Source organism: Salvia hispanica, chromosome 4 (assembly GCF_029641045.1).
Source record: "Salvia hispanica isolate PSC_SH4W2 chromosome 4, Shi_PSC_v1, whole genome shotgun sequence".
Classification (NCBI taxonomy): Eukaryota; Viridiplantae; Streptophyta; class Magnoliopsida; order Lamiales; family Lamiaceae; genus Salvia; species Salvia hispanica.
The window spans coordinates 36,999,391-37,011,964 of record NC_142695.1 but is presented as its reverse complement, the minus strand read 5'-3'; the positions used below and the strand labels follow the sequence as shown (position 1 = coordinate 37,011,964).

General features: G+C 35.0%; 3 protein-coding genes across 4 annotated transcripts; 2 read left to right on the top strand and 1 right to left on the bottom strand.

Annotated features, from left to right (window-relative positions):
- Positions 1 to 3,135: 3,135 nt before the first annotated feature.
- LOC125194185 (class V chitinase CHIT5b-like) lies at positions 3,136 to 4,505 on the bottom strand. Its single transcript, XM_048092260.2, has 3 exons — positions 4,142 to 4,505; positions 3,381 to 4,063; positions 3,136 to 3,292 (listed from the first exon to the last, which is right to left on the bottom strand). The coding sequence occupies exons 1-3, from the start codon at positions 4,462 to 4,464 to the stop codon at positions 3,270 to 3,272; spliced, it is 1,029 nt and encodes a 342-aa protein (XP_047948217.1). The 5' UTR covers positions 4,465 to 4,505; the 3' UTR covers positions 3,136 to 3,269.
- A 2,190-nt stretch (positions 4,506 to 6,695) lies between these two features.
- On the top strand, positions 6,696 to 7,875 carry LOC125194186 (methyl-CpG-binding domain-containing protein 2-like). The gene is made up of 5 exons (XM_048092263.2): positions 6,696 to 7,039; positions 7,117 to 7,170; positions 7,268 to 7,392; positions 7,471 to 7,520; positions 7,608 to 7,875. The coding sequence occupies exons 1-4, from the start codon at positions 6,711 to 6,713 to the stop codon at positions 7,515 to 7,517; spliced, it is 555 nt and encodes a 184-aa protein (XP_047948220.1). The 5' UTR covers positions 6,696 to 6,710; the 3' UTR covers positions 7,518 to 7,520; positions 7,608 to 7,875.
- Positions 7,876 to 7,924: 49 nt separating this feature from the next.
- On the top strand, positions 7,925 to 12,397 carry LOC125194182 (Calcineurin-like metallo-phosphoesterase superfamily protein). 2 transcript variants are annotated; one of them, XM_048092256.2, is made up of 9 exons: positions 7,925 to 8,084; positions 8,173 to 8,223; positions 8,851 to 8,872; positions 9,021 to 9,135; positions 10,941 to 10,973; positions 11,097 to 11,222; positions 11,577 to 11,683; positions 11,769 to 11,840; positions 11,964 to 12,397. In XM_048092256.2, the coding sequence occupies exons 1-9, from the start codon at positions 7,947 to 7,949 to the stop codon at positions 12,308 to 12,310; spliced, it is 1,011 nt and encodes a 336-aa protein (XP_047948213.2). In that variant the 5' UTR covers positions 7,925 to 7,946; the 3' UTR covers positions 12,311 to 12,397. The 2 variants fall into 2 exon arrangements, with proteins under 2 accessions (XP_047948213.2, XP_088913458.1); XM_089057332.1 differs by having other exon boundaries at positions 8,066 to 8,084; positions 8,787 to 8,872.
- Positions 12,398 to 12,574: the final 177 nt, after the last annotated feature.

The following is a 12,574-nucleotide window of genomic DNA, read 5'->3' as shown; positions in this document are numbered from 1 at the left end:
GGAAATTGACATTCATTCATATCTCCATTCCATTCCAACCTCCATTCCATTCCACCCTCATTCCACTCTATCATATCAAACATGCCCTTAAATATCTTTTAGACTCCTATGAATCAAATATCATTATTTCATTTTGCATAAGTAAAGCCCCTTATAGAACACGGGTCAGTTAATCATATGAGGATTGTGTTCATTACTCATTAGTATTATTTTCTTCAAATTCAGGCACCAAATCAATAAATATATTTATCGTCCATAAACAAATGTCTCACTTTAATTCAAACTACTTTAAAAATTGTACAGAAATAGTAAAAAAAAAATAGTGGTATGAATCTTGTTTTTATATTGTATTCCCTCCATATCCCCCGATTTAATATCCCAATTTTTCATTTTGGAATGTCTCTTATTAAGTGTCTCGCTTTACTATTACTAGTACTATTTTTAATAATAGACACTAAATTTCACTATCTCATTTAATTTATAGGAGTATTTTATTATAAAATAAATATGACTCATATTTCACTAACTGTTTTCCATCCACTTTTTTCATTATTTCTTAAAACTCGGGTCAAAGTTGGACATATAATGAGGAACAAAGGAAATAATTTTATAAATATGAGAAGAAAAGTTATGTTTTTTTCATAGTGTTTGTAGCAAGTTTTGAATGGAGAATTTATCTATTAATCTACGAAATAATCTAATCAACAGACTACAACACAAAAATTAATAGAAATTTAATCTTAACTCTTTACTTTGAGCTCGTACTAATAATCTTGTAATTGTATATACTATTAGCTTATGTGATGCAGAATGATGCAAAAACGTATGAGAATGACTAAACTGGTAGATAAAGAACTCAACTAATTGAGAACTTCAGAGTATAAAAACTCAACGTAAAATTAATATTCAAAAGTCAGTCTTTTAAATTCAACAATGAAGCTTTTATATAGGCAAAGGGAAATCCTAAACTTATGAAAAATACAACTAGAAAAAAAATAACTAAAAGAAAAATAAGCAAAATAGGAAAACCTAATTTATAGAAAGAAAAATAATTACTCCTAATATTTTTCCATCTACTAATTCTATTAACTAGAAAATAAATAAAATCTAAAATATAATTTTCTTAGCTTCCAAATCTGGTATCCTGCAACTCCTGTAACTATATCATTATGCAAACAAATTGAATATAATTATTTCAAGTTTTGATCATATCATCCTTTCCTTTTCTCTATTATTTTTATATGGAATATTAGTTACATATTCTCAACTGAAAAATCGATTTTCTATATTGATTTTCTCTAGTACCTTTATATGTTTTTGAATGGAGAATTTATGTAATTTTACGAAAAATCTATGTATGATACCATTTGTATCCGTGGAATACAATATTTTTACTTGTCATTATTGCAATAATCCCATACATTTGTGGATAGTTTTTATAGTGAAATAATAGGATGTCAATATTTCCAACTTTCTTTAATTTCTGATTTCATGACTATAAAATATATAGAATATTTGCATCTGCCGCATCTTTCTATCATGTTCAACTTCAATCATCAAAAGATTTTGACCCCTTTTTTTTGTTTTGTAGTTAATCATTTTATTTTTCTATGGTGAAGTCTTTATCTTTTGGTTATTTTAGCTGTATATTGATTATTTCGCATATATTTCAAACCGATGGTCATTGTGTATATTGTTAAAATGCGATATTTGTCTTTTTTTGGTAAAGAAGCTGAACGCGATATTTTGTTTTTGTTGTAGAGAATTCTAAATTTTCTATTTTACAAACTTCATGTGAAAGCCATTTCATGAATACTACTCTAAAATTCATGTTAGTGCTAAAAAAAATTCAGATCAAAACTGAAGAGAAATATTTTGAGATCTGAACACTGAACAGTCTCTTCAAGATATATGTAAAAGAAGATATACTCCATGTATCAGTGATACACATATGCTAGAAAATTTTAAACATTACTTACTAATTGTCTTTATTTGTTATAAAATTTTGTTACTATTTAGTAATTAATTTTATATAATTTTAAATTCAATATAATAAAGTGTGGGTGAGTTTTTTTATTGATCTAAAGTATTTTATTGTATTTTTCGGAATTATATATTTATGAACTCCGTTTAGTTTTATTAATACTTTATTCATTTGATTTGTTGATAATCTCAAATTATTGTGAAGAAATCACTTGAACTCAATTCTGATAAAGTCAAACAATTTTTTTAAAATTTTCATTATTCAAAAATGGGATAATGAATGGCGACATGGCCACAGGAGGGAGTAATTACAACAAAAGATTGCTCGGTGGATATTTCTTATATTGTTTTATTAATCTTATCTATGATTTTATGCGTAAATTTGGTATAGAAAATTCACTCTTAAGCCATTTTTGAAGATTTTAATTTGTAAATATGATGTTGATAGCAGTAGTGATTCCCCTATTAATGTTATTTAGAAAGAAAGTTTTTTAAAACTTGTGAACACTAGTTTGTTGTTATCATTCTAAGTTATTTTTCCTAATTATTTATAATCATGTTTTTGTTTTTCAAAACTTATAAACTACAATTGTTTTATTGAATATTAAATTATGGATTAATTATTTTATATTACTGATGTTTTCATATTAACTATACATGTTGTCAAAATGTAATAGATATGTTTGCTTATTCTCCTTTTTTAATGTTTCACTCTAATTAATGCATTTCCTATAATGAGAATATCATTATCTTCAATTTATCTTTTCTCTTATTTTACCATTATCTGCTCAATTTACAAAATAAAAAATGTAAAATCACGTGGCAAGTAGAAAATGTTCAATGTAGAGTGGGATGGAGGAAATACATTTTTTTTTAAAGTGTAAATAATAATATTAGTTCTTTTTTTCTGTTGAATTATACCGAATTTGTATTTAATAAGTGAAAGTCTTATGATCCATGCAGCAGTAATAATAGTTAAATGAAAATAGAATCTCTTTTCTGACTGTTGTGTCAGATCATATTGAAAAAATACTCCATAAAGTATTTTCTTTTGGGCTTAAGGGTTCAGAGGCTATATCTCTTTTGGGTGCTTGGTGATGATCTTACTAAAACATGTAATACACACAATCAATTTATATATATACTGGTCATCAACTGAATACAGGGAAAAAAAAGAACAAAGATGCAAAGACCTTATGAAACAAAATAGTACTAGTAGATGTTATGAAACAAAATACAGTCGACCTTATTCCAAAGTACCCATCATGATGCATTTCACTTTGATTTCAGGGACGCCACTGTTCTGAAGCTGCAAAACACAACATAACAAGAAAAAGTTAGCTCAAACTTGACTATATTTAAATTTAAATCAATGATGCTTGTAGTTTAGAGATGACCTCTTTTGGAGATGGTCCAATGGTAATCACCATCAATAGCCCAAAAGAAGTAGCCACGAATACCAAGGTTCTTAGCATAAGCAATCTTGGCAGTCACAGTCCTCTCATCATCGTATCCCACCCAATTATCACCCGCCACGGAGTACATCGACTCCGTCGCCACGTCATGCACGACCATCGCGTTCTTAGTCCTATTAAATTCCAGCACCTCAGCATAAGTCAGCATGCCTGGCTCATCACTGCCGGGCCCCGCGCCCACAGCCGCAGCACCCACACCGTGGACCCTACGGTCCCTGAGCTTCCACGTCCTCCCATAAAGGGGCAGCCCCATGACCAGCTTGCTGCGAGGCACCCCGGCCCGGATCCACGACCCGAGCCCGTCGCTCGTGCTCATGGCCGAATGGGCGCCGGTGAAGGACGTGTTCCACGAGCCGTGGTAGTCGTAGTTCATGACGTTGATCAAGTCCAGATTCCTGCTCATCGAGGCCGCCGGGAACGCCCGCGGCTCACCCCAGGAGAACACGGCCGAGTAGTACACCGCGGCTGTGAGGAGGAGCGGCCTCCGCCTTGTGTTGGCCGCCTCCCTCTGCACCGCCGCGCGCCACTCGTCCAACAGGTATCCCAAGTTTTCCATTTCCGTGCGAGTTTGAGGGAACTCCCAATCCAAATCTACTCCATCAAATCTGTTGGGCAACAAACCTGAATTTTAGAGTCAATACATACATAATTACTACTCCGTTAACAAAGATGAGATAAGAAACCCGAATGTTCTTGCGACTTGTATGCTGGAGTGAATGAAAGCTGCGCGTGAGGAACGGTTGGAGGCGAGACGGGAGAAGATGGCGGTGCCCTCGGAAGCGCCGCCAACAGAGAAGAGTGTGGTGAGGGGAGGATTGGCTGCACGGAGAGTGGAGGTGAAGTTGCGAAGCAGTGGAGCTTGGGTTTGGTCTATTTGGAATTGGAAGGTGGAGTTGTTTGGATTGAGAAATGCGTAGAAGATGTGAGTGTAATGCTTAGTTTTGATGGAGGAGGGGTCCATGTTAGACCATGAAGGGTAATACACGCCTTTGATCGATGCTGCCATATCTGGAGTTGGAAGCTAAGTAGCTAACTTTGTGTGGGTTATGATTGCTATATGCATAAGCTTGTCTGTGGAGAGAGAGACGTGTTTACATCTTACGTCCTTTTTTGGATAGATGCGTTTGAAAGTTTCTTTTGAAGTTGATCCAGCATTACCAATGTTGAAGACTTCTTTCACCAGGCTTCCATATTGTTTATAAATCAATTGTGATATTTTAAAGCCGCGTTCAACTTTAACTTAAGAAACTTTCAAACCTACATATATATATAGTTGCATCATTTCATTGTAATCTAATTGGATACACAAAATTATTAACGCGTCCTTCAATTTAAATAGATCTCTGCATAAGCTTTTAGTTGTTCCATCCATTTGGATTTGAGTCATGCATTTGATTAAAGTATCATTGTAAACTTCTCAAAAGAACAATGCCTTCTTCCTATTAATTTCTAATGTCAGCGCTTCCAATTAATTTACAATATCATATTCACGGACGACATTTAACGAGTTAGAGGTCTAATTAGATCAAAATCATTCTTTCGTTTTAGTTTTAAGTAGGTGACTCACCTCGCTTAACTGTGTGCAAGCTATACTATGCAAGTGTATGAAGGTAAGATATTGTAGTAAAAGCAAGCCAGAGTATCATGTTCACATGGACTAATTAGCACTTCAGTACCTCGAATTATAATCGTTCAACATCTAGACGACAGAAGGAGGTTTGTTTTATGATTCTAAAATTACTAACTAAAGCAATTAAAGTAAAACAAAGCAAAAGATAATTTGGTTGTGATAAAATATGCAGAAGAAGCATAGCTTTTGGAAGTAATGGAGAAGTCTTTGTCTTGATTCAATTAACTAAACCTATTACCTACTTTGTGTCTCTAGGATTACAAGGAAAGTCGCGATCCTAGGATAACCTCTCTCTCTAATGCACTTATTTAGTAGATTAAATTTTACTCCCTCCGTCTCACTCTCACTCAAGATGTCCACATTCTTAAGTAACATGGGATTTTAGAAGTTGTTATGTGGAGTAAGTAGTAAGAAAAATGTGGTTATATTTTTTAATGAGGAGATAAGAGAGAGGAAGAGAGAGATTATTTCCAAATATAGAAAGTGGACTTCTTGGGTGGGACAAACTTAAAAGGAAATATGAACATCATGAATAGGATGGAGGTAGTAATTACAAAATCTCCTTCCAATAGATTAGACTCTATCTCCTTAAACTCCCGGTCCCAAACCCCTCATAAAGGATCCCCTCTCTCGAGTTTAGATAATTTAAGTGATGCTCGTTCCCTTAGCCATTTAAAGCTAACTATCTCTTGATTAATTTAGCTAAACAAGCATAGTTTTCATGTTGATTAAGCAAAAGAACAATAAAAGCATAAGAACAATCAACACAATCATAAGAACTAGGTAAAAAGGTTCAATTGCATAAATCAAAACATAAACTTGTAGCCTTCACCAAAACCATACAAAGGTTTTTAGCTACTCTTGTTCATAGGTAATCTAGCAAAATATTCGGTTGAAAACAATAAAAACATGAACAACTAGAGAATGGATGTCATGGAGAAAGCTGGACGGTTGGAAGTCTTCAAATCATTGATTAAAGTTCCTTCATCTTGCTCTGCGACGAAGTTATAAAGCTTAGGACGTGTGTGTGCTTTTGGAGGTGTGTTAAATAGGTAGAAATCCGAAATTGAATCGAACTTATCCGCTGCTAGTCGCTAGGTTGCAACTCAGTGACTCGCTGGCCCATTCTGAATTCTTGCGTCATCCCTGCGAGTCGCCAACTTGCAAGTCAGCGAGATTCCAACATAAAAATTAATGGAAATTTAATCTTTAACTCTTTACTTTGAGATCGTACTAATAATCTTATCGTGTGATTACAACAAACTGAATACTATAATTATTTCAAGTTTGGACCCTATCACCCTTTTCTCTAGTATTTTATATGGAATATTAGTTACATATTCTCAACAAAAAAATTGATTTTCTATATTAATTTTCTCTATGTATGCATGTGCTATTTTCTTCTTCTCTTTCATGTTTGTTTGTTCTGTTTTGGCAAACACCAAATATCATTAATCTCCATAATACCATGAAATCAAAGGTGTATTAATCTCGGTAATTAATAGAATTGAATGTGTAACGACACAACACACAAGCATATTTGGGGAAATAATATACGACTTAATTAGCCCCATAAATACATGCATATCAAGTAGGCGGCAATGAATAATTTGATTAGTGCAATGGAAGAAACAGATGCGGTGCAAGCAAAGAAGGTGTGGGAATCGGTGAAGCTGTACGCAGTTAGATGCGGTTTATGTTCCAAGTGGAGACTCATCCCCTCCAAACACAAATACGAGGAGATTAGGGCTAAATTGGGCGAACAGATGTTTGAATGCGAGAGAGCTCGAGAGTGGCGCCCCCTCATTTCATGCCGCCATGAATCCGATGTTAACCAGGATGACAGCAACCTCAGGTGGGCCATGGACAAGCCCAACATTCCTCAGACTCCTCCCACGTGGCAGCGCATTTTAAGGATTAGGGCTGAAGGCGGCACTAAGTTTGCTGATGTGTCAGTCCCCCCTTTTTTTGGTTTGTTTGAGATTGATTTTATTTATTTATTATTATTATTATTATATTTATTCATAGGTATTATGTTTCTCCATCAAACAAGAGGCTACGTTCTATGGTTGAACTCAGAAGGTCGTTCTATTTTCTCTTTGATGTGCATAATTAGATGAATCAACATTTTGCATAATTGTAATTGTGGAATTCAATTTGCAATGCTTAATTAATTTAGGTATTTGGAAGGTAATCCAACGTATGTAGAAGATAAGATGAAGCTGTCGCAGTTCTCTTTTCAACCGCCGGTGCCACTCGATGATAAATATGTAGCAAAACGACAAAATATTCGTGATAATATTGGTAATGGTATTGGTAACGTCTCATTTGTATATGTCATTTTTCTTTGTTTTCTTCTCAATAATAATTCTGCATTCTTAGGAGTGACTACTCAAAAGCTTGGTCAACCACCTTTTCAAAATAAATAAGAGGTACTAATACATTTATTAATTATTAATATGATATGATTCATTAGTAGCTCAACCTCTTTATTATTTATTTCCTTTCTACATATACAGGGATTTTGATGCTTCTGATCCAGGGAGATCTCAAGTGCAGAAATCAGGCTGTATTGCATGCATTCATTTGGGCTTAATAGAATTAATTGTGGTTGTTTAATTTCATAAAAGATAGAGAGTCGTGCTTTTCTTTTTAAATTTTAAGGTGTTTTGACTGTCGAAATATGCTCTAAATAATTCTATTCCGTTGGTTATTGCTATGTGCTCAAATGTCACCTAAAAATTAATGTGATTAATTGATCAATAAACCATAATATAATTGTAAAGATGCGAATTACCGAATGTGGCCTCTACAGTAAAGAGAGGCGTGAATATGAAGGGTGTGAAAAAAATACACACATGTTATTGCTCAGCGATTGCACGTGGTTACACGCGCCACTGTTTCGCTGTGGAATCTCCCCTCCGCAGGCCTCTACCTTCTGTTGCTGCAACCTTCCTATGCCTTCCTCCTGCCGCATCGCCGTCGTCGGCGACGTCGTAATCCCTCTCCACTTCTCTGTGATTGATTTTTTTAACTTTTGAAAACGATTGCTTACTCTTTTCCCCCTCTAATTTGAACTCGAAGCATGATGATTGGAGCTTCGAAGAGGATACCAAAGCTCTGCAACTGTTGAAGGTTTATTATCTCGCTATTACTTCTTTATGTGATCAATTTATCGGTACTCTCTTTTTTAATCTAATTGATGAATAGCTGTCGATAAAATGAAATGATTTCTTATTTGAGTGAGGCAAATTTTGCATTCTCTGTGATTTGTTGATCAGGAGAAAGTTATCAGCAGATTCTTGTTGGAATTGCGATTTACTTATTAAATTGAGAAAAAGTTCGGTAAAAGGAGTGAAAAGTGTTTGTTCTGATTGATTGGGTACTTTCCATGATTTGTTCTCATAAAAACTTGGAACTTTCATCAGTTAAATGGGACAGTTATCGTGGGAAGTGATAGTCCCCACTCTTTGTTGCTCCCTGTGCTTAGGAAATAATAATAACTTTTGGGAACTCAGAGGAATCTGTTTATGAGGTATGGGAAGAGGATTCAACTGGATGTGGAACAGTACACTTTTATCTTCTCAGTGTTCTTTTGTTGTGTGTCTTCCCTTGTTCCTATGTAACATTTTTTTCTTGCAATTATTGAAAGTTTCTTTTCTCATTAAATAAAAGTGACTTGGCTACACCCTTCGCAGTTTGTTTTAATCTTTGTGTACTCTCTGGATTTCTTCTTGTAATAAGTGTTTCTGGGAAATGCAGCCGGATCTTGTGCTGTTCACAGGCAGGTGATCTCTTCTTCACTCTCTAGTCAGGCTGTTTGTTGATGGGCATGCCAGCTGAGCTGAGTCATCTCATCCTGCATTTATCTAGATTAATTTGAGGGTACCTTAGATCCTGTTGGTTCGCTTATGCTGTGGGATTTTTCTCAGGTGATTTTGGCAATGAGAATGTTGAACTTGTTAAAAGTATTTCAAATGTTGATTTTGCAAAAGCAGTCATTTTGGGTAACCATGATGCCTGGAACACCCAGAAGTTCTCTGCAAGGTTAGCTTAAATGATGAATGAAATCCCTGAAATAGATTTATTGCAATTGTTTACCATGATTAAGTCAGAATCACTCTACATTTTCCTTTTCTGGGTGGGTTCCACATGGTGGTTGGATGGTTCAAGAACATGTGCTTCTAACCGTCTACCATGTTAATGTTGAGAATCTGTCTTTTTCTGGAACGGAGTGTAAAATACTAAGAAGGTGTCTGGCTAAGCCTTTTCCTAAAAGCTTATGTGCTCCTTTGTCGTATAAGATGTCATTTTGAACTTATTAGATGTCAAGTCTTATTTTGAAGATCAGTTACCATAGTATATGTATAATTTAGCTTAATACTGTAATTTGGATGACTAAAACATAGGGGCTTTGTTAATATTTTTTCTTTTTGTCAAAAATTAGTGTTCTCTTATTTTATTCAAATTAACTTTAATCTCCTAACCTCCTATTTTGAGGTATATTATATCTTTTCAAAGAATAGCTGAAACCTTTATGATGCTTCCAAGCATTATATAGTATTATAAAGAGTTTATAAGCTCAACCAAACACCCACTAAGTTGGATGATCAATTACGATATGGACATGCATCATGCTCTGAGATCTGCCGACCATCCATGTATCATCTTCAGAGTCCACCTACACTAGCAGTCTACTTAGATGAAAAGCAAAAAATTTGCTCAATTTGTGGTGCTCCCATATGTTTCATGCTAGTAAACATTGCTTTTGAATAGTTTGTCTCACTCAATCTTAAACTTCCTTGTCCTCCAGTTTTGAAAGGATAAAATTTTCTGAACCAAATATTTAATGATTTTTCAGTACTCTTTACTTGTGGAATAGGTGTTACAACTCAAGATTGATATTAGGAATCATATTGATTTCTAGAGAATTAGCAATCAAGCATAAACCATATTATCATATAGAGACCAGTATTGATACCGACTTGTGGCATTTGAATCCCCCCCCCCCCCCGGTTGAACATTTACCCTGACTGAGAACTATCCTAGTGAAGTCCTGATGAGATAGGTGAGCACTTACTGCAGGACTATCCCTTGGGCATATTTCTTAAAGTATTGCCACGTTTTGGTACTCTTTTCATTCGAAAGTGCATGTTTATCAATTAGTATACTCATATGTTCTAAAGGATCCAGACACTATATTGAGCAGAGCTCTGCAGGGACTTTAATATCATGGAGTTTATGTCTCTCAACCATTGAACTCAGCTAGTGGATACTTTAGATTAGTTATTTTCTGTTCTCTGAACTAAGATTAATACCCCTTCATCTTCTATAAAATTGTGTTATGTTCTTTCTTGTTAGGATGCCTGGATGAAATGCTTGCGATTCTAAGATGGTAATAATTTTGACAGATACTCAACACATATGCTGTGATTAGAAAGAATATTTCATTTTTTAATGGGGAAACAAGATGAGTTTAAACAGGATTCAATTTAGTCTTATGGCTTAGAAACATGATTAGCCTGCTCCTACATCATGTATCTGCTCTGCTTGATTGCCGCTATCTCTTGGAAATCTTCTCACTTTGTTTGCATCCATCCTATCATTAAGTGAATACATGTAAATTGCAAATTTGACTGGTATCTGTGGTGAATATTTACCTTCATCATTGTATGATAAGCATATAAGATAGGAAGCCCTAACTTAACACAAAACCATGGTCAAAGGTAAAGGGTTGACTCCCTCTTATATTCTATTCTACACTTTCGTGTGAAACTGATTTGGGATTGTATTATTGTAATCATCCTGTATAAATTATTTACCTTTTCTAAATGCATCAATTCTTAATGCAGGGAAAAAGATGCTGTTCAACTGCAGCTTGAATGGTAAGTCTTATAAGTTAGAATTTGTAGAATTACATGTTCCACATATTTTCTTTTGCCATATTATTTGAGATGTTGAAATTGCCGCACTTTCAACAATTTATGTTTAAAATATTTGTGAACCAGCCTTGGTGATGAGCATGTTGGCTACCGTCGTATGGATTTTTCAAATCTGAAGTTGAGTGTAGTTGGTGGACGGCCGTTTTCTTGTGGTGGACCACAGGTGTTCCGGAAAAAACTTCTTACTGCTAGGTCAGTAGTCCGTCTGTGCCACTTCTCAAATTTATTCTTCACCTATGCAATTCGCACCATCCTTTTATAGAAGCCCATTTGCTTTTCGAGCGATTTATTGAAATTTATTCTAGTCAGGAATACTTTCTTCTTTCTTATAATGTTATGCATATAGAACCAATTGATGAATAGGAAGCTATGTGTTCTCTGTAGTTCAGGTAATATCTACCTTTTATTTTGTCTAATTAATTTGCTAATTAATTAATTATTAGGTCAAATATATTTAAGATGTATCCTATAGGCATATTTAGCACGCCGTTCTCTCATCTTGACCTTACCTAATTCCTTCTGTCCACATTGCAATTGTATCCCTAGATATGGCATACATGATATGGATGGAAGTGCGGAGCGGATTTATCAAGCTGCTGTAGGAACTCCTGCTGATCATTCAGTTATATTTCTTGCTCATAATGGGCCAACAGGTGTAGTAAATTTATGGGCAAAATCTGTTTTTTCACATGATGTCAAAGAGTTGCTTTATATTAAATTCACAGGTAATTCACGCAGGCTTAGGTTCCAATATGGATGATATATGCGGAAAAGATTGGATACCTGGAGGTGGTGATTTCGGTGACCCTGGTAATTCTGATTCTCTACTAGTTAGGTTTTATGTTTGTTTCTTGCATTCTTAACTCCCCGTTGTCATATTCCCTACACGTATGATATTTCCACGCTGAATTAGTCTGTGATGACAAAAAATAGATTTGGCACATGCAATATCCCAACTAAAAGAGACCACCAAATTGTCAATCAAGCTGGTAGCGTTTGGTCACATGCATAAACAGCTCACCTCTGGAAATGGTCTTCGGAAAATGATAGTGGTTGAGGATGACAACATCGTGTACCTCAATGGAGCCATTGTTCCAAGGGTTAAAACAATTAGCAGCAATGAACAAGGCGTTGCATCAGGCACTCTACGAGCCTTCACTGTTGCTGACATATCAAATGGGAACTTGGAGAAAATCACCGAAACTTGGGTTTCAGTGATCGGAGATGACATCAGAGTAGAGGAGGAGCTGGTATTGTTTAGCAAAGGAGCGAGGCTGTAGGTACCTAGAAAGAGATCTTGTGACACTATCATCTATGACATTCTTCAGTTTGTGTGATTTGTGGTATTAAAACAGGAGCTTTGATTTTGTGGTGTTGTTAATGTACAAAGTTGTCTGCCATTATTTATTCACTAAAAAAGATAAAGGAGCAAATTCATAGAAACTAGTCAAAAGTAGTTAATAATGTCGAACAAAGGGAAGCAAGGGGGTCTGCAACTGCAACAAATTTAACGAATCATATTATTGATGTGTTTGACTCCTCTA

Excerpts from the sequence above, each read along its gene's own strand:
- LOC125194185 (XM_048092260.2), bottom strand. The coding sequence starts at position 4,464 with ATGGCAGCATCGATCAAAGGCGTGTATTACCCTTCATGGTCTAACATG. Across the intron at positions 4,064-4,141 it reads CAAGTCGCAAGAACATTCGG|ATTTGATGGAGTAGATTTGG; the intron begins GTTTCTTATCTC and ends GTTGCCCAACAG. Across the intron at positions 3,293-3,380 it reads TTGGACCATCTCCAAAAGAG|CTTCAGAACAGTGGCGTCCC; the intron begins GTCATCTCTAAA and ends TGTGTTTTGCAG.
- LOC125194186 (XM_048092263.2), top strand. The coding sequence starts at position 6,711 with ATGGAAGAAACAGATGCGGTGCAAGCAAAGAAGGTGTGGGAATCGGTG. Across the intron at positions 7,040-7,116 it reads GGCACTAAGTTTGCTGATGT|GTATTATGTTTCTCCATCAA; the intron begins GTCAGTCCCCCC and ends ATTTATTCATAG. Across the intron at positions 7,393-7,470 it reads AAATATTCGTGATAATATTG|GAGTGACTACTCAAAAGCTT; the intron begins GTAATGGTATTG and ends CTGCATTCTTAG.
- LOC125194182 (XM_048092256.2), top strand. The coding sequence starts at position 7,947 with ATGTTATTGCTCAGCGATTGCACGTGGTTACACGCGCCACTGTTTCGC. Across the intron at positions 10,974-11,096 it reads GTTCAACTGCAGCTTGAATG|CCTTGGTGATGAGCATGTTG; the intron begins GTAAGTCTTATA and ends TTTGTGAACCAG. Across the intron at positions 11,223-11,576 it reads AAAAAACTTCTTACTGCTAG|ATATGGCATACATGATATGG; the intron begins GTCAGTAGTCCG and ends TTGTATCCCTAG.